A 25,847-nucleotide genomic window follows, 5' to 3' on the forward strand; every position below is an offset into this window, starting at 1 on the left:
TATCTACCCCACCATTGCATATTAAAGGAAACATCTCTTACTACGAAACTCCGCGTTGTTTTTGACGCGTCCGCTAAATCATCATCAGATAAATATTTGAATGATATCCTTATGATTGGACCCAGAATTCAGGAGGATATTTTTTCCATAGTTTTGCGATTTGGAATCCATAATATAGTTTTTTCGACGGATATAGAGAAATATTATCGACAAATAAAGGTTCATCCGGATCACCAAGATTTCCAAAAAAGCCTCTGGCGCACTATAAATTGCAGACGGTTACCTACGGTACAGGTCCGGCTTCTTGGCTACGCGATGCCTAAACAGTTAGCAATCGAAAATCAAAACAAATTTCCTAATGCTAGTAAGTCATTAATTCAAGACTTCTACATGGATGACTGGCTTTCAGGTACGAATAGTTTCGATGAAGCTCTTGCGCTTGTTTGTGAAGTGAATTCAATTCTCAGTAGCAGTAGAAATTTTGACGTGAGGCTCCGTAAACACGTCTGTTTGGACAAAAAATTAACAATGTATGAACATCTGCAAGAATTACAACACACATGATGTGGTGCTACAGGTTTTTCCAGGTTTTCCTGCACCTGAAAAAGCAAATGCGCCACTGGAATCAATCGAGACGCCCCGGAGCGTTAATTAGTTTTTGTTGTCGTTATTGCATAATTTTATAATTTATATTACTTTACGTATGAATATACTCCGTTTATTTTAATACCACGTTTCGTGATTTCAAATGTATTTCTTGGTTTTTATACTTGATGATGGTATAAAACCCAAAACCGGTCGTAAAAATAAAATAACTAGTGAAAATTTAACAAAAGTGATTTAATTCATTTCATTAAAATGCTCAATTTTGTTTTTAAATTAAGAAATGAAACTTCATTAAGAAATGAAACTTCAGTTTAAGTAATAATTTATATTGGAGATACATTATTCAATATAAAAATCAATAACAAAGTTCTCATCAGTAATGTCTACCATACACACTATCATTCGGAAAATCACACAAATTTTTATCAGGAAATGGTACCTTTTGTTGTTTCATGATACAGAACCTCCGAAATCATAAATAGTGTTATTTTATGGAAACAAAAAATAAATCGCCAGTTTGTCAAACTGGCAATATCTGGGGCCAGATATTTTTATCATTTGTTTCTTGAAAATCACGATTTCGAATTTCGATTTAAGTTGAAATTTCGAGAATATAGTCGAATTTCGAGATTGGAGTCATAATTCCAAGACTAAAGTCGAAATTTCGAATTTCAAAGCCGAAATTTCCAAGAAATGAATAATAAAAATATGTAGCCCTTCTGCACAGACTGCATTCACATGAATTCCCTACTTTCGGAACATAATCCAACATTTTGGATGTACCCCACCAGGGATTCACAAAATCACTGAAAGTCACGCACTCGCGCTGTCTGTTTGTAATGTTCCTTGGCTATTCTCCTCAAACTCTCCTCCATCGAGGTGCCGGTTTGCCTCACCATCTTGGCGAAATACCCGTCGGGCTTCTGAAGGAGTTTGTGCGGATGGGCGAATTCAACGATCTCGCCGGAGCTCATCACCAGAACCTTGTTGGAATCCATGATGGTGTTCAGTCGATGGGCGATGGTCAGCACTGTGCATCGCTTGAAGTTTTCTCGGATGGTTTTTTGGATCAGAGAATCGGTACTGAAAATGAAAAGAGGAAAACTGGTCATAATTACATCATATATAGATATTGGAGGAAATCAACAGCGCCACTTAATCTCAACTCAACTGACTTTTTCTCACCAAGCATTAATCCTCCAAAAACGTCAATCAAATGAAATTGTATTATTTTCCTAATGGGTTCTAACAGGTGAAAATGATATACATACTGAGGATCCACATTGGCTGTGGCTTCATCCAGGACCAAAACTTTGTTGTTTCTCACTATAGCTCTGGCTAAGCATATCAGTTGTCTTTGTCCTACGCTAAAGTTGGAGCCTCCTTCATTGACATTCTGATCGAGGCTCTCTATGGAACTCTTCAGTTCGACCTGTAATAAAAATAATAGTTGAAGAGTCAGTCAGACAGGAGATATTCTCCTTAGAGAATCCTTCAAAAGTAGCACTGAAGTTTGTGAGGATTCGTGTATTGTCAGTGAAATGTCCGACTTTTTGTTAAACACTGTTTTTGATAGAAGATGTTTTTGTTGGTTATTTTACACTTGAACTATTTCAAATATTAGATTTCAAAATTCAAAAACAGAAATTTTCCATGTTTGAAATGAAACTTTTGAGTTTTTTGAAGTTTGAAAACGACAAGTGAAATGAGGTTATGTATTATTATCTTCTTCTTTTATTCGGAGGTCGTAGACAATCAGAAAACAGTAACAAGCAATCAGGAAACGGATGTTTTATGATCTGTATCCATTTTGTGTTCTGTGTATCGAAGCGGACAGAAGCTAGAAACAATGAATTCATGGCATTTGCTGTAGATGTCGCCACTCACATTGAAATGAAAATTCTATCGCCAAGGCGTCTTTTCTACTGCAATTTTTCAATTTGTGTTGAAAATATACCGAAAAAGAAGAAATCTACCGCATGTGGTCATCCTGACTTGGTGACATATTCTGTGTCACACTGTCACTGGCAGTAAATAAAACCTAGGCTCCTGAAGCCGTTGACCTTGACCATACACTTAGATTTGTCTGGTTGAGGGGTTGTTGGCGTGCTCAGGGTTGCCAATCTGCCAGTAATTCCTGGATTTGTAAGTAATTTTACCCTTCTGCAGTGTTTTGTGAGTAATAGCGAATTTCCAGCCCTTTGTAAGGAATCCGGCTTACCAATAGATGACATGATTGTGAACAAGAAATGGTCACACCCAGATCACATTTTTATCTTTGTTGGCCATGAATGAAGAATGAAGAGGGAAATACGTCATTGATATTAACTCTTGAACCAATTTAGTATTCTATGTTTTCTGTTTTATGCAATGCTGGGCAATGCTCTGTCATCTGCCACGTCTCATTGACAGCAGTACTTTGATAACTGTCAAATTAAAGTAGAACCTAATTAACCTAAATCTTTGTCAAAAATTATTTCATCGAAATCAACATCGTAACATCTTCATCTTTACTTTTTGCATCCATTGTTGTGTATTTGAGATTTGAGCCTCACAAGACATTTTTTTAATTAATAACTTAAAAAAATTTCTTTTGAAGAAAAATGTGAATAAAAAAATGGATAAATGGTTGAAGTTGAATAGCAAAGCTGGAACATCTAGAGAGGAATTTATACATTTTTTCTCTGATTCATATGATGATTGTCTAATAACACAAGTCTTTTAGGAGCCTGCCGTTGTCGAAAGCATTGAATCAAACATTACCAGCAATAGCAGTTATGAGACTAACGAAAAAATTATTTCAAGGGAAAGAAAAATCAAGAGATAGTATAGATTCCGTCAAGAATGGTTAGAACTGGAATGTTTCAAAAATTGGCTAAAAAAATCTGATAAACCCAAAGATAATAATATTGAGTATGCTTTCTGTAAATTGTGTAATATGGACATATTTCCCAATAAAAATGATATTTATCGTAACAGTAAACGTGAGAAACACATTTGGCGCTCCAGGCAAGTTTCAAAATGTACTGACATTAGTGACATTGCCAAAATGGCACAAATACCTAAATTTGATGCTGTCAAATATGCAGAAATAAAACTTGCAGGTTTTGTGTCCTATTGTAATTTACCATTTACAGTAATGGATACATTGACCACTGTATGTTCAGATATTTTCAAAGATTCATCTGTTGCAAAGGCTCTAACATGTAAGAGAACGAAAGCCACAACTATAATAAGAGAAAATTTAGGAAAATATTTCCGAGAGGAATTATTTGCAGTTTTAAGAAAGCCTGGAATGTTTTTTTCTCTCATTATGGACGAAACAACGGATATAGGCACAATCAAACAATGTGCCTTTTCAGTAATATTTTTTTCTGAAATTGACGATAGAGTTATCACCAAATTTTTTGATATGTTGGAGGTAGAGTCAGGAAAGACTGATGATTTATATGAAGTTCTCAAAACATCTCTGTATAGTAAAGGCATCCCTTTTAATAATTTGGTGGGCTTTGCAAGTGATACAACCAACGTTATGATTGGAAATGAGAATAGTATATTTTCTCATTTGAAAGCTGCCGCGTGCTGCTCATTCTAATTTCTGTAAGCCAGCAGTGCTCACGTTGGCAATGTTGTTATTGATTGTAGGTTGTATAATGGTTATAGGGAGTGCAAAATAAAATGTTTCTACAATTCTCAAAGGCAACACAGAATCAAAGTGACACACTTATCGTGTTTACCACTTGGGCTTCTGGAACGTTCTTCAAAATAGGAAATGCACTAAAAAATACTGTGTACTCACATTTTCCAAGGCCTGCCAAAGTTGTTCGTCGCTAACGTTGCCAAAAGGGTCCAAGTTGTACCTTACGGTTGCCGAAAAAAGCACCGGTTCTTGTGGGATTATGGATATTTTGGATCTCAGATCACTCAGTCTTACTTTGGCAGTATCCACACCATCAATTGATATGGTGCCTTCGATAGGGGTTAATCGAAACAAGGCCGAGATTAGGGATGACTTTCCTGCTCCTGTTCTACCAACTATGCCTACCTGCGAACAAAAGTTATTGTTACATTTGTGAACTACATTAGATTCTGACAGGACACATTTTTGCTTTCCTCTTCGTAGCTTTCAATTTTACCTTGCTACCATCTGTTGGTACCTAAATGTATCAGCAATTTTGATAGAGACTATAGAGTCTATGCAGATACCATCATTCTCTATAAGTTGTTTTATATTGAATTTACAGTCTCCTAAATTATTTGAGGGCGGCAATTTATATGAATTTTTACTATTTTATTTTATCTCTGTCATTCTACTAACTTTAGCTACCATACATTTTCGCCAACTATTCAACACAAAACTAAACTGAGAAATATATGTTCGAACTACACTCAGTAGATGGCGACAATATAATGATTCAGAAATTATTGCTTTAACATTGCATTGTAAAATAATGTGGAGTTCAACTGAGGAAGCTACTATCGTAGTGGAAATAAAATCTATATTGTGGAAATGTGTATAATCACTATCATGAATAGGAGTTTCTTCACGAATTGAACAACTGTGGAACCTATAGTTGAATAGTTCAAATGGAGAGCTGAAAAAATTGGTTTATTTGGTTATGCGAAAGCTGTGTTCAAAATTGGTGCAGCGCGAGCTCACAATCGACCAAAAACAAAACAATGAATTGAGGATTCTGAGCAGTGTTCCGCTATAATCGTTGTATTTCCCTCGAAGGCACTATATTGAATAATACAATCAAGTTTTATAAGAATGTTTTTTCTTCTATGTTAGCCTACGAACTTTTCTGCCCAACTGTTACCTTCTCCCCAGCTCCGATCACCACATTCAGATCCTTCAAGACAGGCTGGGCATCAGCGCCGTACCTCAGGAACACCTTCTTGAAGCATATTTTCCCTGACTGCGGCCAGTTTTTGTCGGGATTCTTGTAGGTGAGCTTCGCGTAGTGAGCCCAATCCTCGCTCATGATCTTCTTCGGTTGAGGCTGCTCTGCGTTGACCTCCGGCTCCACCTTGGTGTACTGCAGAACCCTCTCGACGCTGATCATGTTGCTGGCCACTTCGGCCGTCTGTCTCACGCCGATCTGCAGCATGCCGCTGAGGATGAGGCTCTGTGAGATAACCAGACCTACGTCGCCACTGGTGTCGGCTTCTGCAAATGAGTTTGTATAATGTGTTGAAAATCTTCACTTTACTGCTTGTATTTCACACTATTCATTATTCAATTGCAACGACATTTCATTCATATATTTTTCCAACAGTGGAAACCGTACAACATCAAAAGAAAATGTCACAATCTGATCCAAAGCTTTCCAGCACTTAACTTCACATTCTTAAAAACGTCTTTAAATTAAAATGATATAAACTTTTTGCGATTCATTGAAAGTTTTTGCCTGTCTAAATCATGAAATAATACCACTACTCCACAAGCCTAACGAATTCAGGGGTTCAATAGTGTTTTGCTTCCCACTGTAACTTTCTGAACACTGAAATCAAAACATTTTGAATGCAAGTTGAGTAATACCTTAAATATATATTTAACAAAACTACCGAATGTTTCATTTGTATATTTTGAATCACTTTTTATACACAAAAATATATTTCTATAAACAATCTCCTCTTATTTGTGTCTTATGATTTTCGTATTCCCAATTTTTTTCCAGTCCAAATCATTTATTTCAAAATATATGTATGTTAAAAAAACGTGCAAATTAAGTCATTTGTGACTGTAATAGCTTCATAGCTGTCTTGTAGGCGTTGAAAATCAATAAATTCGAATTTAAATTAAAATATTCTTTGAATGATTGTAAGTCGAAACTTGGTAATGAGAAGTCGAAACTTGGCACACTTTCAAAGCAACCAAAATTTACAGGTATTTTTAATTTCCGTTCGTTTGCCATCTTGTAACGAATGCTTGAACACAAAATTACAGGTTTCTTTCTTTTTTTCGAATAACGACATCTTACGGCAGATAGCCACACTATAATTCAGATTTTTTCTTTTATAGGGTCCTGTAATGAGAATCAACCAAAATTTACAGGTATCTTTAATTTCCGTTCTTTATGCCATCTAGTAACGAATGCCTGAACAACACCAAATTACAGGTTTCTTTCTTTTTTTTTTTTTTCGAATAATGACATCTTACGGCAGATAGCAACACTATAATTCAGATTTTTTTCTTTTATAGTGTCCTGTAATGAGAATCAACCAAAATTTACAGGTATCTTTAATTTCCGTTCTTTATGCCATCTTGTAACGAATGCCTGAACACTAAATTACAGGTTTCTTTCTTTTTTTCGAATAACATCTTACGGCAGAGAGCAACTCTATAATTCTGATTTTTTTTATAGTGTTCTGTAATATAAATATGTTGATAAACAGTGTTCTACAAATTCCAATTGATCCTACAGATTTCTTCGGTTCGAGATGCGACATCTTGTAGGAAATATACGAACTTGATTCACAAAGTCCTTATTCAACTTGTATACAGAATGTCTTTCAAAGTTAAATCCGTAGACAATGGTTAAATGGTTAGTATATATGCAATGGTTAAATCATATATGAATTTGTGACATATTTTAGTGAATATAAATAATGAAGCCTTCTTTCAATAAAGAGTGTGTCATATTTAAATAGGACATGAATGTATATCATTGTTGATATTTAGACAATGATTATACTTGAAGAAAAATATGTTTTCACTGGAGGGAAATGGAATGACTCACCTGTTTTGAAGAGAAGAAACTGAAAGGTCACAAGGGCTATGAAAAGAGTGCTGATGATATCAAGGTAGTATCCGAAAATTTCACTGGTGGCTATATACATAAACCAAGTTCCAGTGTGCTGATCTTGTAGTGAATCAAACTCTAAGATGACCATCTTCTGAGCCTTGGAAGCTCTTATGGTTGGCATGCCATACAGAGATGCCAAGATGTGCGAAAAAACGGGAGCTCGGTCTATGGAAAATTAAAAAAGGTCAGTACCGAAGATAACGATGAAAAAATTGAAAAAGAAAAGACACTGGTGTCACTGTCAACCATATTATCAGAGAAAAATAAATGTACAACTTCAATTTTATTGAGACACTGAAGATAATAAAGTCCAATGCCAATTTGGCAACCTCAAGGCCCCACAGTATGAGGACTACTCTGTCTTCTTGATATACAGGAATAATTTATTATATATCATTCTCAGCTAACCTTTACGAAATTTTACTTACTGACTCCTTCCAATCTTTTAACGTCCTGAGCTGTTTTGATGTAAACCACCCTCACGAAATAGAATAGGAATCCCATAAGGGCAGCTGGTACTACCATCCAAGGCGTTACTATAAAGACGCACATGAGAATACCTGCCATCACAAGGAGTACTTGAATGGCTTCTAAAGAGGCTCTAGGAAGCAGTTCGTCAATTATTCCCATGTCGTTGGAGAACCTGCTGAGGATCCGACCTGAAATACGAAAAGACTATTTCAGCGATGTTTCAAATTATGCCCAATAATTTCTTCAGATCATTATAATGATCAGTCAACTCAGTTCAAGACTTCATTACAAGAAAGCATTCAAACTGTATTCAGTAATTACTTATCTGAAGACTGTATCAGTGGGCTGGAAATATGTATTATTATTAATATTATTTTTACCAGAGGGATTTGTGTCGAAGAATCTCATAGGCGCTGCCAAAACATTTGTAAACATCCTGTTGTGTAAATTCTTGGAAGCTCTCATAAAAATCTTGTAGAAAAGGACCGACCTGGCAGGCGTCAACAGAATAGAGGCCAGCATAAAACCTGAGTAGACGATGATGTAGTATTCCTGTCGCTCGAACGGTGTCAGAGGAGGTGCTGTAACGTTTTGGTAACCCAAAAGTATTTCAGTTGTAGTATCTACTTGATCTTCCAACTTGTAGATTTGTTTTGAGCTCAGTTCAACTTTTGATATATTACCGGAAGGGTCAGTGATGTTGGAGGACAGGCTTTCAGCAGTATTGTGGGTGACTGATTCCATGTTGGTCCTACAAGAAACCATGTTTTTGTGTTAAAAAGACTGTTCAGTGGAAATCTTACAATAGTGTTACTTGAATATGAAACCTAGATGTCACCCACTCACTATTTTTATGACAATTTTAATAGTTGTCTCTTCAAACAACGCTTTTTCTTATTCCTCTTCAAACAACGTTTTCATTCTTTCCATTAAAGTTTTCGAAAAGAATATAGTTTATTTGAAAATGAGGGGTTAACTGCAATTTTCGAATAGACAGCGCCATCTTTCAGTTAGTAGTCAAAGTTCTCGTGCGTACTAATGAGATTTTTACCGTCAAAAGCAGACAGATAACTGCTTTCAAGACATAAAAACTGTTCGATAGGACGTTAAGAGGTGGCTATGAGAACATAAGCAAATTCTAAACTTTTCACACATATAATAATCCACAAAAAAAGTATGAAGATGAAATGAATTAAACGCTCTCTTTCAGATATTTCAATAGAGAAAAAAATTGTTTTGGATACTTCAGTTCATCATTTTACACTATCTGGAAGGTATTGTGAATGACTTTTCATGTTGGTCCTACCAGAAATCATTTTGTGTATTGGAAAAATTGGAAGAGTTCCTCCTTCATTAAAATGTACTCACCAATATGTCACCCACAAATCACAACCGTTAGAAGCGATCTGTGCGGCGATCAGTAGGAATAACAGCGACAGCAGAATGAAAAGACCAGCTCCATTACGGTAGTATTCCCAGTAGCTGGAAACAGGAATGGATCCGCTACCCATGGCTTCTACACTCTCTTCAGGTTCTTCGTTTTCGGTCAGGTGTTCCTACAGATAGTTATAGAAAATAAAAAAAGAAGATGAACTTAGCAAATGTTGGCAACTTGAAATCCCACGACTCAGGGCCAATTTACACATAAAAGTTCTTGTTTGTCCCTGTCTCAGTTTTATTCTCAAAAATAAGTTCGATGTATGTGATTCAAAAAAAACTATTTATACAACGTTTCATATCATTGGATTCGTGTTTGTCCTCATCGATGACCAATAAGATAACGTTAATATTAAGCGTGTTCACAGACAGGTACTACAACTATAAAAACCGGTTCATGAGTAAATTAATTCAGTTAGCTGTTTACAGCTGATGGTTGATAGTTTGGAAAACAATGTAATTTTCAAGGTTCTAGAATTTATTATTATATAAAATAAGTCTAAATACGAGCCACATTTGTTGAAATTGATTCCCATTGGAACAGTGTATGTTAAATGACACAAGTCTCCACTCATAAACTAAACATAATGGCTAAACTAAAAATTTTTTAAGATAAACACAATTGAAACAAAGACTAAGATGTCTCTAAACTGGAATTTACGACTCACGACACACGAGCTATGCATGAACTTTCCTTTGTTTATTCATTTCTATTTCATTAGGTGAATTTGTTGTTATTACCTGAATATTTTCGATTCCAGATTTTTTTCTGCTATCGGCATCATTGCTTTCTTCTGAAGCTGGTTCAGCATAAAGAGTAGACAGATCAGTTTCTGATATATCTTTGTAGGTGCCGATTCTCTGAATCTTCCCCTGATAACAATAATTATAAAATTATCAGCTATAATATCCCAAGGACATTGATAACTAACGAAATAATTTTATCACAGTTTTCGAAAGCACGTTATTTGGTAACATCCCGACGCCGAAGGCGGAGGGATGTTACCTAAAATAACGTGCTTGAGGAAGTTGTGATAAAATTATGAGTTATTTATCAATGTTCGAGGGATATTCGGTGAGAAAATTTTTTGCAATTCAAACAAAATTATTTATTGAACACACAGTTATTAAAAGAACAATTCGTATAATGATATAACTCCATAAATATTTTCCAAGTGTATTTTTTACTATTGACAGTATTTTTTGGTGTATTTTCTTCAATGATTTTGTCAATTGCCGCATCATTTTGATAGGATAATTTTTTTGGCAAAAAATTTTCCTAGAAACTATACAATATATTGTCGACTTCAAGATACTATCTGATGAACATAAATGGAAATTGATGCTGGCCAATAATACTGTATAGAGAATACTTCAAAACATACAGCATTCAAAAAAGCAGTTTTGTAAAATCTCACAATATAGTGTTACTGAAAATGAAACCTTAAGGTCGCTCACTCAGTCATAATAAAAAATTTGTATCTTTCTGTAGTCTATGAATATTACGTTGTTCATCCGTTAACGGGGGACATGAGAGCTTCCCTAACTAACGGAAAAATATAGTTCAATCATAGTATTCTTTATATTATGATTTAATGGAAATAATGAAGTTTCAAACATACAGCGCCATCTTTGAGTCAGTAGTCAAATTAGTCATCTGTACTAACGAGATTTCTATTAGTGTCTGAACCAAACAGAAAACTGCACTCTATGTATGAAAACTGTTAAAAGTTCAATATGACGTTAAGAGATGGCAATTTTCACATAAATAAAAATCCACAAAAAAAGTGGGAAGAGGAAATGAATGAAACACTTTTTGTGAAATTTCAAGAAACATAAAAAATACTTCAGGATACCCCAGTATATATTTTATAGTACCAAGATTATTAATATATTGATGTGGATATCAGAGTTGATCTATATGATTGGAAAAACCAAATGTGTAATCTGCACAAGTACCTAGTTGAACCACTTGAACCGTCTTTATCTACCTTAAAATTTAAATTTTAATTCGTCTACTAGGAAATACCCACCTTGTCAATGATCACAATTAAATCTGCCTGTTTAAGAACCTGCAGCTGATGCGTCACCAAAATTCTCGTCTTGTTCTTCAGATAGCCTTTGATGCACTCTTCGAACAAGTGTTTCCCCACGTGGGTGTCTACTGCGGACAAAGGATCGTCGAACAAGTAAACGTCAGCGGTGGCATATACAGCTCTAGCCAAGTTTATTCTAGCTCTTTGTCCCCCACTTAGGGATACTCCCTTCTCTTCGACGAGGGTTTTGTCTCCGTGGGGAAACTGCGAGATGTCAGTTTCCAAGGCACAGACTCTTACGACTTCTTCGTATCTGGAGCAAGAAGAGAAATCTATTTATTTGGTCTGAAATGAGGAATTTATTGATGAAATTTCGAAAAATTTAAAGAATGTCATAACCATATACCCATGATTCGTCACCAGTTATGACCATCTTGAGAAAATTCCTGAGCGATGCTACTGCGACGATTTTTTTTATGAATTCTCAGATCATCATTTTCTATTTGGTCTCCAATTCTCCATAACAATTTTCGAAGTTGCCCATGAGAATTTCAGCAAGAAGATAGCTTAGAGGATTACCCATCAAGAGGTCTTCTTTGTTGTCATATACTCATGATGCTAATGATTTGATTATAAGTTTGGTCTAGACATTTTGACTATAATGAAAGGACATCCCAATGAATTGATGAGTTTCTTTGCCTTTTTTAATAGCATTTCATCTATAACAGAGAGTTACTCAGTGTGTATTAATGATTTTATGAATCGGTTTTTCATTTCGCGGAGTCACTATGTGATTTTGCGTTATTGACCTTTGAATTATTACAAAATCCTGTTGTACTTACCTTTGCTTAATAAAGGGCTTTCCGAAAAGAATATTGTCCCTCACGCTGGAAACAAACAACCAAGGTTCCTGGGACGCGTACGAGATTTCTCCAGAGACATCGGCTTTTCCGCAATTTAGTGGCAACTCTTTGAGCAACACATGGAGTAGAGAAGATTTTCCGCTACCTATAACAGGTATAACAGTTTACTACTGAATTTCAAGGCAGATTTCTAAGGCAGATTCAACAATGGATCTGAACGAGGAACAATATAAAACGTTTGGGGTTCCCAGAAAGCATGAAGTGAAGCTTTTATAATATTATACTCGAATCTTTACATTTAACATTCCTTTCAAATACCATGTTTATCAACTGATCATAGTCAAAATAATTTGGGGAACTATGATCTACTGAAAACCGTAGAGAAAACTTATACAGTTCATTTCAGTTGGAACGAGACATCCTGAATCAATCACCTAATGTTGGGGCTGTAAAAAAAGTTGTTAAACAACTTTTTGTCAGATTCCCCCTCTACACAAGGAACCTTACATTTAAAATTTCAAATAGAAATAATAGTGACAACCAACTGTTACTTCATCGCAATCTCTTTACTTTCCCAGGCTTGTCCTTTAATGACAAATGAGTCCAGCAATGCATTCGTTGTTCAGCCTAGTACCACTGATGGTGCTAGGCTGAACTATGGCGGGTCGGTACAGCATCGTCTTTTGTTGGATCAAGAATGGTTTGTTTTCGTGTTTCGATAAAAAATTCTGGTTAAAACAGTTTTATACTCACCAACGCTACCAACCACGCAACAGAGCGTTCCAGGGGGTATGTCTAAATTGATATCTATCAAAGTATCTGCTGCCAGGCTCCAGCTGGCAGTCGCTTTCTCCATCTTTACCCTTCCAGGTTTGTCAGCAGATACCGTTCCTGAAAAATTCATTAGTGTCATTCTGGCTAAAGCTGAAACACCCCGTATAAACTGACTCAAGGGCACAGCATTGGTGATTTTAGTACTTTTGGGGATATGAAAGTATTCAACAGTTTTTTTAACAGGGTAATAATTGAGTTTTGAGAGATGAACAGGAGAAGAACTCCCATTTCATTATTACAATCAGTATTTTGAAAAAATGTTTTTTTCTTAGTAGGTGCTCAAAGGCGCAATTAGGTTTTGCTGCCCGTCATTGTAGTCGTTTAATTTTCAATGGAAATGATTTCATTCGTTGAAGATTTCTTGTCATTTTTATTACATCGGCTTGTTTTTGTTGATTTCAAAAGCAACCTTTTCGATATTTATCGGTTCATTTGAAAAACGTATTCAATACAATTTTCGCTACAAATCTTGTTAGATTTCGTTGTTGTTGTTAGTCAATATGAATCGACAACACCAATAACGTGAAACACAGTTACGAGCCTACAAATTTACTTTTAGTTCCGTCTAGATTTGTTCGCTTTCAATAATTTCCAAATCCTTCGATTAATTTGAGTCTCATATAATTTTCACGTGCGTATATCGGAATATTTGGCAAGGTCTCGTATGGAGTCTGTGATAAACTTCAAAATAGCCCAGAACGGTAATTAACGTGGCCTCGCTAATTACGAAATTATTTTCTATTCGTGTTTTATCGAAAACAGTTACTATTTCGAAATTATTTACACACGTTCAGGAGATATCGTTGTTCTGGCTGAAATTGATCGAAATATATTGACAAATATAAATGCAAGCTAAAATATCATATATATAAATCAGGTAAAGCCAGAGCTGACCTGATATTATATTTGAATTTAAGACTGATTCATTTTAAAGCAGCAAATGCGATCCTTTGTTCATTGACGAAATACTCTTGGAGAGATTCATCGGCGTTTGTCCCCAGACGCCTGAAGCATTCATAAGCATTAAGACCTTGTTGTAAAGATCCAGTTTGGACTCAAAGGCTGCGGGATCCAGGTGAGACCACAGTCTATCGGAAAACCGAGGTACTTTATCTGCGTCTGCCAGTCGATGCCCTCCAGAGACCTACACTTTCATGGCCGGAGGAAGTATCATTCTTTCCATGGTTATTGCCTAAGTTTTATTTGGGTTTACTCATATCTTCCAACTGAGGTACCAGCTCTCGAGGTCGTCCTCGAGCTCACGACCCATGGAAGATGAGAGTAGATCCGTATCGTCGGTGTACACACGCTTGAACCCCAAAAGGCCGCTGGTATAGAGGGAATAGAGCGTGAGAGAGAGCACAGGGTCCCCTGTGGCACTCCAGCGTGAATCTCTCTGACAGGGACCGCTCCACTCTGACCTGAAATATCCTACCCAGATCCAGCGGATCAGGTCCCGAGGCAGGCCGAACTAAAGGAGCTTGTGGAGAAGGCCTTCGAGCCATTGTACGTTCTTTTTGTTATTGAGCTCCTCAATGGTGTTTTCGACCATTCTCAGAGCTTGTAACTCAGTAGAGTGATCCTTCCGGAAACCGAGTGGCTTGTCAGGCAGAACTTTTCGGTCCTTGAATTCTTCTTTGAGCCAGACTGATCGGGCGATGGTTCTGTGGGAACAATGGGTCCCGATCCTCTTTTGGAAGCATCACAACAACCCCATGCTTCCACCTCTTGGGAAAGTACCTGAGGGCCGGTGAGCTCTTCCACAACCTATTGGTTATTGAGTCGAAGACTTCTCAGCCTTTGAGGCTTTGATACACCCTTTCAATTTTTCGACAGAAACTGGGCGGATGTTGTCATCGTCATCTTCCCTGAGAAGGGCAGACCCGATTTTCCAACAGATGGCTGCTGACGACAAACCCAAACCTCAAACTGTGTAGTATACGCTGTGTAAATGAAACGTCAAGCATAAAAACGAGCTGTCCAGGGCCAAAGAACCGGTTAAATAGTTTTAATGCAGATGATTTACTAGTACAAGGCAGAGGCGGAACTCAAACAACAAAAGTACCTTTTTGTCTTACCGTTGAGCACTGCTGTGGTGCTTTGTTCCTCCAAGCCGAGGAACTCCTCCAACCTGCCGATCGACACCTTGGCTTCTGCGTAAGTGGCCAGACCATTCGGATACGCTATGCAGATGTAGAGCTGCGCAGTGTTGAAGAGCTGCGCCATGGAGAAGACGATGTCGCTCGTTAGTCTGTTGCCCAGCAGAACGAACGTCACGATGGTTAGGTAGAGAGACAGTCTCTCGGTGAAAACCATCATGGAGAGGGAGAGGGCTTTCACGTACGAGGTCTTAGAGACTTCTTTTATTTCTTCTCTGTTGGAAAAAGAAGTGGTATTTTGAAAAAGAGATTTGTACTATGATTCAACTTCTTTTCAATATATTTTGACTCGTTATTTTTGGAATACTTTATTATGTGAACGTTAGGTGCAGTAGTATTACAGCATAGTTGGTTAACGATAAAATTTAGGGACACTAGATTGGTGGCAAATAAGAAAACAGTTTTCTTTTTATTTTATTCCTCATTAAAATCATCTGTGGACCTCGAGATACTGATGAGTCAGTGGATCATGATTTGGTAAGCTAACATATGTTAATGTGGGTGATTGGAGTGGTGACTGATAGTTGTGTCTGTATGGGTTGGTTTGTGGTGAATTGTGAAATTATGTTTATTGTTGATTTTTGTAATTGTGAGATCTAAAAAGTTTATCTAATCATTGGTTTCTACTTCTATCGTGAACTTTATATTTTCGTAAATGAATGTATAGAAAAAATGAATGTAATTGTCTATGTATGTAGCAAGCAATAACATCGCCAACATATCTATTCCAATTAATAAATTTTTGGAAAACTGCACATTGTTGAATAGTTTGTTCGAAGTTGTACATGAAAATTTCAGCGAGAATAGGACTTAGTGGATTACCCATTTGCAGGGCATTCTTTGATAATATATATGGTGTTATTGAATTCAAAATAATTTTGGTCCAGACATAAGTGAAAGGATATCAGAATGAATTAAGGGGTATGATTTTTGAATAGCATTTCATCTATGAGTTTACAATATGAGTTTGTGAGGTTCTTGTGGAGGAATGCTTGAAAATAGATTTGGGACATCGAACGAAACCAGTTTTCAATAAAGTAGAAGGTGAATATTGGAGATGTTTTTATCAGTTCCTGCAAATTTTTGATACTGAACGAAAATGAGAATTGGGTGTGGTTTTAATGGTGTCAGGAATTTGAAAATTGTATACGATGGTGCTGTTAAGAATGATACTACTGGTCTGAGGGGATGAAATTCAATAAATGAGTACAGTTGTGGAGTTTGTGGATTGTACATGATGTATTGGGATCTGTTTTCAGGTTTGATGAGGAAAGTAGCTTGTTGTAAAAGTAGTAAAATACGCCCTACTCAAGATTCAAAGGTTGAATCGCATCTGGCCAAGTTGATGGAAGCGACAAAGTTGGAAATATGCAAAAAATCTATCAATTTCAACAACCCTTAGCAATTTTTATTGTAAATTCCAACTATTCTTACCCTGTATAATATATAATAAATTCACATTGAGTTAAAAAAACATTCCTTAGGAAATTCCTTGTTGCTATGTGCAATAACATTATAAATTTTCTATATAAATGTAATATAATTAGCAATAACCAACACGGATATTTACGAGAGAGATCAACAAACAGTGCAATATTTCAATTAACTCAAAATATAACAAACTTAATGGAAAGAGAATACTTAGCACTTGGTATGTTCTTAGATCTATCAAAGGCATTTGACTGTTTGAATCACGAGATACTTATAAAAAAACTAGAACTATATGGTATAAGAGGAAACTCACTGAAATGGATTGAATCTTACCTAACAGATGGCCAACAAATAGTAACTATTAACGAACATAGTCGAACATACAAATCTGAGAATGCGGCAGTGAAAGTAGGAATACCCCAAGGAAGCATTGCGGGCCCTTTGTTATTTATTATCTACATAAACGATTCATGTTATCATTCAAACACACATAATTCAATTACAGTCTTTGCTGATGACACTAATTTATTAATAGGCCGTGAAACATACCCTGAAGTAGTAAAAACAAGTATGGAAACGTTTATTGATATGGTTCACTAGGAATAGGTTAATTTTAAATGAATGAATATTGAAAACATAACTATAAAATAGTCAGAAACCACCAAATTTCTAGGACTTCATATTGATGAATTCTTGAAGTTGAACAAACAAATTGATTATACAGCTACCAAATTGAGCAAAATTTCGTGTGGACTAAGGGTGGTTCACAAATATCTCAACAAAGAATCGGTAAAAATTCTATATTTCTCCAATATTGAGTCTGTAGCTAGATATGGAATCATATTTTGGGGAAGCAATAGTAATATAAATAAAATATTTATAATTCAGAAAAGAGCAATCAGAATGATGAGTAATTTGAAGTATAATCAGTCGTGTAGAAATGTCTTCAAGAATAACGGGATAATGGCGATATATGCTCTTTAAATTTATGAATGCTTAATGTTTGTATTAAAAAATAGGCATCTGTTCTTTAAAAATATTAATCAACATTCCTATGGAACAAGAAGAAATGATTTCGTGGTCCCTATACATAGGTAAACCATAACAGAAAAATTACATGTCAATGAAGCTATACAATAAATTGCCTAATCGAATCAAAGATTTGAGGAGCATAAAGAAATCTAAGAAAGAAATAAAAAATATTTAATAGATTTAGAACCATATAGTGTTAGTGACTTTTTAGACCAAAGCGAATTATAGAAATGTATATATTTATTAGTATATGAAGTCTTTTTCTTTTTTTTTTGTTGTTGACATCATTTCATTCTATGTTGTTTGTGCACAAGCTGTAATAGTCGGCATATTTTTGAAATAAAGATTATTATTATTATATTCTGAAATACCACTTACTTTCTGGCAATTTGAACTATTTTCGCAAATGATTTTTCCCAAGCGTACATCTTGATGACCTTGACGCCAGCCATTATTTCGTTCATGAGCTTTATTCTGTGGTCAGTCTTTTCTGCTATATTAAACCTAAACCTCCCTTGTATTTTCGACAAATACCCTGAAATAAGGTGAATCAATCAATAACGTAAAGAACTGCTCGCTGTTTAAATCGAGTGTCATCAAGGACAACAAAACCTCATTACCTTGAAGAGGTATTCCTTCTAGTACCATAGCGATCATCCCCGCTAGAGCTGCCACCCCGACACTCCTGTACATAATGTAGAAACCGATCACTGCCTGGATGGGCATCAGCCAGATGTAATGGAAGAAGTTCGCTGACATGTCAAATCTTTGCAGATCGTTCGAAAGTAAATTGACCAGTTTACCGGGGGCTGCTTTTCCCAGAGAAGCTTGATTCAGCCTGAGGAGCTGGAAAACAATATCACTGTTATGTATTTGGAATTTCTAGCATGCGCAATTGTCACCTTTCTGTAAACTAGAGAACAGCAAGCTACTCTGACTCTCATACCGATTCTTTGACTCCCCAGATGGGCGTGGTGCATTAGTACTACTATCAGGAACGCTACTAGTACCACGCCACCACCTAGAATCCATCCCGAATTCTCTCCTAGCTCATTTTTGAACTTTTCGGGAGTTTCGAAGTATCGTATGTACTCCGCCAAGACTATGGGATGAAGGGATCTAGAAAAATTATGATGGTTCGTTTAGTTGATCAATATATCGGATCCCAGAGTTCCAATTTTGAAATTACCATTAAAAAAAAAAAAAAAAAAAAAATCTTCACTATAGATACTCGGCATATTTGACAGAGGAAAATAAAACTCAGTTTCATGCATACTAATCCAGATCACAATATCCTTTGAGGTAAAGCTCCAGCCTTTACATATTTTTGGAAAATTTCTGGGGTTACCCGCAAATAAAATAAAGTATCATAGTGATAAAGCAAAAAAAAATGGTAGATACTTAGGAGGAAAGAAGAAAACAAAGAGTGGAAAGTCAGAAGAGATATTTAATAAAAAATAATGGAAGCTAAACTTTGTTTCAGAAAAATAAGAAGTTAAAAAAAATACAGAGTAACACAGTGAAACATTTAAGAAATAATTATTAAAAGTATGATATTTGAAAAGAGAAAGATTAAAAATAATTCAAATTGAAGCATAAAATTTGTCACCATGATATTAATGAAGTGAGTTATTAACAGTAACATTAAGGAGAAAAACAAAAAGAATCTCAAGAAAAATATCAACAAAAAAAAGTAATGAATCAGAAGTAAAAATATAAGAAATACAAACTAAGATTGAGAGTAAAAAAGTAAAAATGAGAAAAGAAGTATGAGAATCAACACGTAAGGAACAGAAATAAGAAGAGGAGTAGGAAAAAAGTTGAAACTTGAGAATAAATGTAAAAAATGCAATAAAAACGAAATTTCATAATACATCATCCAAACAATATTTGCATTCAATGTGGGAATCGATAAAAAAAATATGAGATTTATTGCTTGGAAATAGATAAGTTTGAAATAAATCTGTGGTGAAAAAACTCATTTGTATTCCCGACACGGAAATAGTTTCATCAATGACGAGTTTATGGTATAAAAAACATACTATAGAGAATCTATTTTCATAAATATTCATGATGTGCTCGTAGAAGTGGTGTTAGACATAAACAAATATAACTTTTTAAATTCGAACAGAAAGATCAGGTCATTGCTGAAGACTTAATATCATTGATGTTAACTGAATAGCAATTAAACTTCACAAGCATCAGTTCAGGAGAAAGTAGTTATACAGAAGTAATAACACAGTTTCTTAGTTCAAGTACAGCAAATAAATATGACTTTGTTGCTATTTCAATTACTATATTCCATCCACAGTTATATCGCCACAGGGCAGTTTTAAAATTTGATATTTCCTGAATTTCCATATTCGATAATGTTGGCCAGAAATTATTGTTGTGAGTTCAAATACCGATTTATTTTTTTTAATTTTTTATCTGTTTTACTGTCAACTATATTTATTAATTTATTTTTGTCTTTCATTGAGCGACGCGAAACCAACTGCCTCGCATTCTCCTGCACACCCTCACAGACAGTGGCCATGTTTTCGGCTGATTTTGCGTTTCGTCAACGTACGAATGTTGGTCGATCCTTTACTGAACTAGTAGACTCAAATTTATCGATCACATGTGAATATTCCTCTCGGTAGGACGATTATGGCGATCGTTTGATAGAACAATTTTATTATTTGCACGTGTTCTTGAATGCTATATCCTTCCATGGTGAGTTGGCAAAAGAGACTGATTAAATGACAGCTAATTTGACATATGTAGCTTCAACAAGATGACCATTATCAATTGTCAAAGTTCGAAAGTGCCTGTTGGAATATAACAATTTCACAATTATGGAAAATAGGGACTAGCTAGCTGTGTTATATTTCCAAAGCCATTTTTACGCATATTTCTTTTTTGAACTTGGCAGCTTGGTAGAAATGATGAAAACTTACTTCAAAATGATGACCTGTATGAAGAAATATATTCCGTATAAAGAAAAAGGCTTCACGAATGTCTTGAATATGGCCTTTTTGAGGCTGGGTTTTTTATTTTTCTTTGAAACGGATGCTCTCTTCAATTCTGCTTCCCAATTTCTGGAAATATAAAAATCATCAAGTTTGCAAAAGTCACTCCTGTAGTTGTACTCACTTTTCCAGTTCGTCTGCTAGTTTACCACATTGGTCCCTGGATGTTGCGTTGTATATATCTTTCAACTGGAGGTCGTTTTTGTAGCCATTTTTGAAAAATGGAAGTATCCAGCTGGAAAAAATGAAAAATCCAAGTCGAATCAGTGTTTTAGCTTTACCTATTTTAAGATCTGCCCTACTACTTAGTCTATTGAAGTTTTTCCTTTGAATTGTCTGAAATACTAATCTGAATTTGGAAACTCCAAACTCTCCTAGTTATCATTTGAATTTTATTATAGTTTAATTTGACACGTAACTTCAAAACCCATATTATTTGGTTGCGTGTTACCCTCTACCAAATAAAAGTAGCATAAAGTAGCATCAAATAAAATTATAAGAAATTCTCGTTATTTAGCACGTCAGACCCAGATAATAAACAAATAGTGGTTTCATTTATTTACGTGAACCGAAACGAAGCAAACAGATGAGAGGAAATACCATCGCAGGTTCCTATTCGAGACCTTGCAAGGCCAAGACTTGAATGCTGCTACTTGATCTTGAGCTTTGCGAAGACACCAACGAAGTCGTAACCTGTTTATGAAATAGTTCGAGGCCAACGGTTGTCAATGGAATAGTTCCAAAATTGGTGTTGAAACAAATCAAGAAGTATTATTTTTTCCTATTTAAGTCACTTGGTCAAATTCAGCTTTTTTCAATAATTTCTTGCTCTTAATTCCAGAGCAGCATACCAGGGTGGGATGAAAAGTTCGTAAGCTAACACACAGATTGAGTCACTAGTATTGAATGCATATCATTTTTAGTTAACCCTAAACTTCAAAAGACACGTGTATAACATTCATAGCTGTCGGACTATTAATTTGTGGGACGAAACATTTTGAGTGAAACAACTTTTGTTAGTTTGAAGAAAATGGATAAAATGGAATGTCGTGTGTTAGTGAAGTATTGTTTTTTGGCGAAAAAAAATACTGTAGGACTTTACACCAGAAAAATCAACCGTTGAGAAGTGGTTTGCTGAGTTTAAACGAGGTGAAATGATCATCGACGAAAACATCAACATCCACAAAATAATTTTCGATGACAGCAAAGTAAAGTTGTCGAGAAAGCTTAGGCTCAAAGAAACGTGTTGGACATTACATGTAGATGGCTCCACTCTACTACTAAAAGTTAAAGATCATGAATCACTACAAATAAAAATTATAAATCAGTCAACCAGTTATAAGTTTGACGATAGTCGTGTCACGAAGTGTTCTGGCGATGCATTGAATTTATTGGAGCCTCTGGAGACACCCTACATTTTGTTTTATGAGAGAGAGGACATTGTTAGATCAAGATCTTCAGATGATGTGGTGCTGCAGGTTTTTCCGGGTTTTCCTGCAGCTGAAAAAGCAAATGCGCCACTGGAATCAATGAAGTCGCCCCGGAGCGCCAATTAATTTTTATTGTTGTATTTATTTTATTTTTATCGTTGTTTTAATGGAAGATATAAAAGTTCCACAGGATTGAATGCATGATTGACAGATTGATATCGTGTTTGAATATTTGGGAACGCGAACGTTCTGTTCAAAGTGGATGCCGCGCAAGCTCATAATCGGCCAAGTGAGCAGTGTTTCAAGCTGTTCCTCCATGAAAAACCCGAATTTATGACTCGATATGTGACTATAGATGAAACATGGCTCAATCATTTTACACCAGAATCAAAACGATTATCATCGGAGTGGACTGCTCGTGATGACCCGACTCCAAAGCGTGTAAAGACATAACAGTCGGCTGGCAAAGTTATGATATCAGTATTTTGGGATGCACATGGTATAAAATATTCATCAACTATCTTGAAAATGAAAAAAACATCAACAGCGACTAATACATAGCGTTATTGGAGCATTTGAAGGACGAAATCGCGTAAAAACGGCCCTATTTGAAGAAAAAGAAAGTGCTGTTTCATCAAGACAATGCATCAAGTCAATGAAAACGATGGCGAAGTTGCTTGAATTGGGCTTCGAATTGATTCCGCATCCACCATCCTCCGTATTATTCAGATCTGGCCCCCAGCGACTTTTTCCTGATCTCAGACCTCAAAAGAATGCTCGCTGGAAAGAAATTAAGCGTTGATGAAGAGGTAATCGTCAAAACTGAGGCATATTTTGAGGCTATAAAGACCAATCGTACTACAAAAATGGTATCGAAAAATTGTATGGCCCGCGACTGTATCGAATAATTACTTCAAATTTTGTAATTTTTTTTTCTATGTTAGCCTACGAACTTGTCAGCACAACTGTTCATTGAATATTCAGAGCGCGGACACTCAATAAAGTTATATGTTGACGTTTTGCTGCGTTATTTTCAAGCGGGTTATTCCAAAATACTTCAACGATGTATTCTATTAACTGTTTTTCTGAAAATCCTATGAACATATCGACGGTGAAAAAATCCGTGTTGCACAATTGGGAAATACTTCCATTGTAGGTTATATTTTCCGAAAATCCCAAATTATGGATTTCTTATCCTTTTCATTATTTTTTGTATTTTCTCCTTGCACAATCTTAATGTTTTGGAAACACAAAAACTGTTTTGTCTTCAGACTCCGTATGAAAGGTTTATAACATGTAGTAATTCTTTGCCTTCGACTTCAGCTTTAACTTGAAAATCGAAAAAAAAAAGTTCAATCAAACTCGAAGAAGTAAAAAACTACTACATACTAAGAATTTTGAAGGCGGAGGATGATTTTCTCACCATTCACTCTAAAATGCCTGGTTAATTTTTCGGGCTGCGCTTTGGTTCAATTTGAATTCGTAGAAAAAAATGCTTGAAAACAGCTCAACGACATCATATAGTAATTGAAATTTGGAAAAAAATCAACAGCACCAATGCATAGAGTACAAAATTCTCTATTGATGAGATTATAGGTACCACCACACTGTAGAAAAAAAATTTAATTTGAGATATGGAGCTCCAAAAACATATGACATTAAAACAGACAAAACTTTTGGAACAACCTAATGAAATACGAAAATTAAACAATAAGATAGTGAAATCATATAAAACATTGAAATTTGATTTTGATTTTACTTTGAAAAAAATATTGAATTTACACAGTAATGTATTATGATGAACTAGAAGTTTTTACTTTTTCTACAACTGTATAAAGTTTTCCAACGCAACTTTTTATTGTTTCTTAGATAGGGGAAGGTGAAAAGTTTTGAAAATGGGCCAGTAAAAAGTAAATTAAATCAAACAGAAATGATGTGATAATACTTTTTGAATATTTTAGCAAAAATTCGGGAATGACAAGTAACAAGGAAGGGAAATGAAAGACGTATTAATTGGATAACCTATACTGGAGTAACACAAGGGATGACAAGCAAAAGGACATTCTTTGACGAAAAACAAATAAATATGGCATTTATATTGAGAAGTCACAATATACCATCTCAAATCAAATGGGGGTTAAATTATGTAAGAGTGAAAATCAACAAAAGATGAAGCACGTGCTTATAGCGTTGTATTTCAAATATTTCAAAAATATTGTTCAATATTCTAGGTCATATACAAAAATGTTTTGATGATGTCATTATAAGAGAAATTTTGTACAAAACTTGTTTTGATCTCTGCCTTGATGGTGTATAAAATTGCCGAAACAGATTATGAGAAGCCCACGAAATTCCAATATAACGTGAATAATTGAAAATCGACAATGAATTTGATAGTGAAGAGCCAGGGCCGTCGCCATGGGGGGGACGAGGGAGCCTCCCCCCCTGCTTTTTCGACTTGGGAAAAAGTTGAGAAATTTTGGGCCGTGAAGATAGAAAAAAAGAATAGTAAAAAAATGAAAAAAAATTAAAAAAATAAAAATGAGATAAAAGAAAGGGAGAGGTGATAAGAAAAAGGAAAGAACCAGGAGAAGGTTGGGATTTCCCAACATGCATAACTTGAGGCTTCTAAGTTGTTTAAAATCTTAAAAAAAGTTTAATTTCTCGCAAGTAACAAAATAGTCCTGAACAGTCCACGAATTTTGAAGTGACAATTTTACAAAATTCCCAACTTTTCGCTGTTTTTTCGACTTGGAAAAGTTGGGAAATTTCGAGCCGTGAAGATAGAAAAAATAATAGTAGAAAACAATAAGCACAATAATATTTAAGTGTTGTTTCCTTTCATTTGTATTGAATATTCCTATACATGGTAGATATGGTAGAAGAACAAGGACCTTGGTCCCAAGCAGAATAATTTCCATTATTATTTTTATAATTACCAAAATTTATTTTTATTTGTGCATACCCTAATAACGGGCATAAGCATTCAGCCAATCTTTGGATAGCTAAGTAAGAAAATTAATATATTATAGTAGTAACTAATCCCTTGGCTTTCATTTTTCGAAAGTTGGGAAATTTTGCAGGTGGGGTTGGAAAAATTTGGATTTCCTCCCCCCCTGGTATTTCTTTTCGCTACGGCTCTGAGCAGAGCTACTGTGGCCTTTGGTCAAGTGCATAAAAACTGGAAATGTGCGCATTCGAAAAAGAACAAGATTGAGGCTTTAACGGTATTAATAAGAAATGCATCTGAGATCCGCCAAAACTGAAATATTACTCTTTCCACGTTAGTTTTGTTTCATTAGAAAATCATACTATTGATACGGGATGTGAACTCACCAGAAAAATATCTTTGACAGTATATTTGCGGAGTCTTCTGGGGAAGGATTGTCGTATTTTTTGCTGGAATCCATGAAGTCACAGTACCCAGCTAGGGGAAGTCTTTAAAATACAGGATATTCTCGAAGAACAAAAAAAAATACTACATGATCAGTGTTCGGGAAAATACAAAATCCACCACGGCCAACCGCGACCGACTTGTATTACCGCTCGAAAAACAACTGAAGGTGCAACGATCGTCGAGTGAATGAAAGTCTGACATCAAAGACCTGTTCATTGGGTTTACCGGGATTTTGGCATTTCGTTTTTTCACAAGACTAGTCCTCGTTGTCGGATGCATTCGGTTCAGAGGCTTCTCATCGCTTCTTTCGAAATGACAGGGAGTCGTTTTT

General features: G+C 35.5%; 1 protein-coding gene and 2 long non-coding RNA genes across 3 annotated transcripts; 2 read left to right on the forward strand and 1 right to left on the reverse strand.

The window, feature by feature from the left end:
- Positions 1-916: 916 nt before the first annotated feature.
- On the reverse strand, positions 917-25,719 carry LOC111511121 (ATP-binding cassette sub-family C member 4). The gene is made up of 19 exons (XM_074182041.1): positions 25,456-25,719; positions 20,814-20,924; positions 20,618-20,758; positions 18,581-18,797; positions 18,299-18,524; positions 18,057-18,213; positions 15,135-15,430; positions 12,976-13,113; positions 12,202-12,367; positions 11,357-11,672; positions 10,065-10,196; positions 9,255-9,442; positions 8,267-8,637; positions 7,844-8,074; positions 7,350-7,580; positions 5,427-5,776; positions 4,406-4,651; positions 1,878-2,038; positions 917-1,689 (listed from the first exon to the last, which is right to left on the reverse strand). Exons 1-19 carry the CDS (start codon positions 25,527-25,529, stop codon positions 1,410-1,412), a joined length of 4,032 nt encoding a protein of 1,343 aa, XP_074038142.1. The 5' UTR covers positions 25,530-25,719; the 3' UTR covers positions 917-1,409.
- On the forward strand, positions 7,061-7,535 carry LOC141485411 (uncharacterized). The gene is made up of 2 exons (XR_012467186.1): positions 7,061-7,154; positions 7,207-7,535. It is a non-coding gene; the product is annotated as an uncharacterized lncRNA (long non-coding RNA).
- LOC141485410 (uncharacterized) lies at positions 10,220-24,385 on the forward strand. The gene is made up of 3 exons (XR_012467185.1): positions 10,220-10,398; positions 23,989-24,029; positions 24,081-24,385. It is a non-coding gene; the product is annotated as an uncharacterized lncRNA (long non-coding RNA).
- Positions 25,720-25,847: the final 128 nt, after the last annotated feature.

The sequence above is a fragment of the Leptinotarsa decemlineata genome, unplaced genomic scaffold, assembly GCF_025532065.1.
Source record: "Leptinotarsa decemlineata unplaced genomic scaffold, Ldec_3_MD MMD2_tig00026328_RagTag_RagTag, whole genome shotgun sequence".
Taxonomy (NCBI): Eukaryota; Metazoa; Arthropoda; class Insecta; order Coleoptera; family Chrysomelidae; genus Leptinotarsa; species Leptinotarsa decemlineata.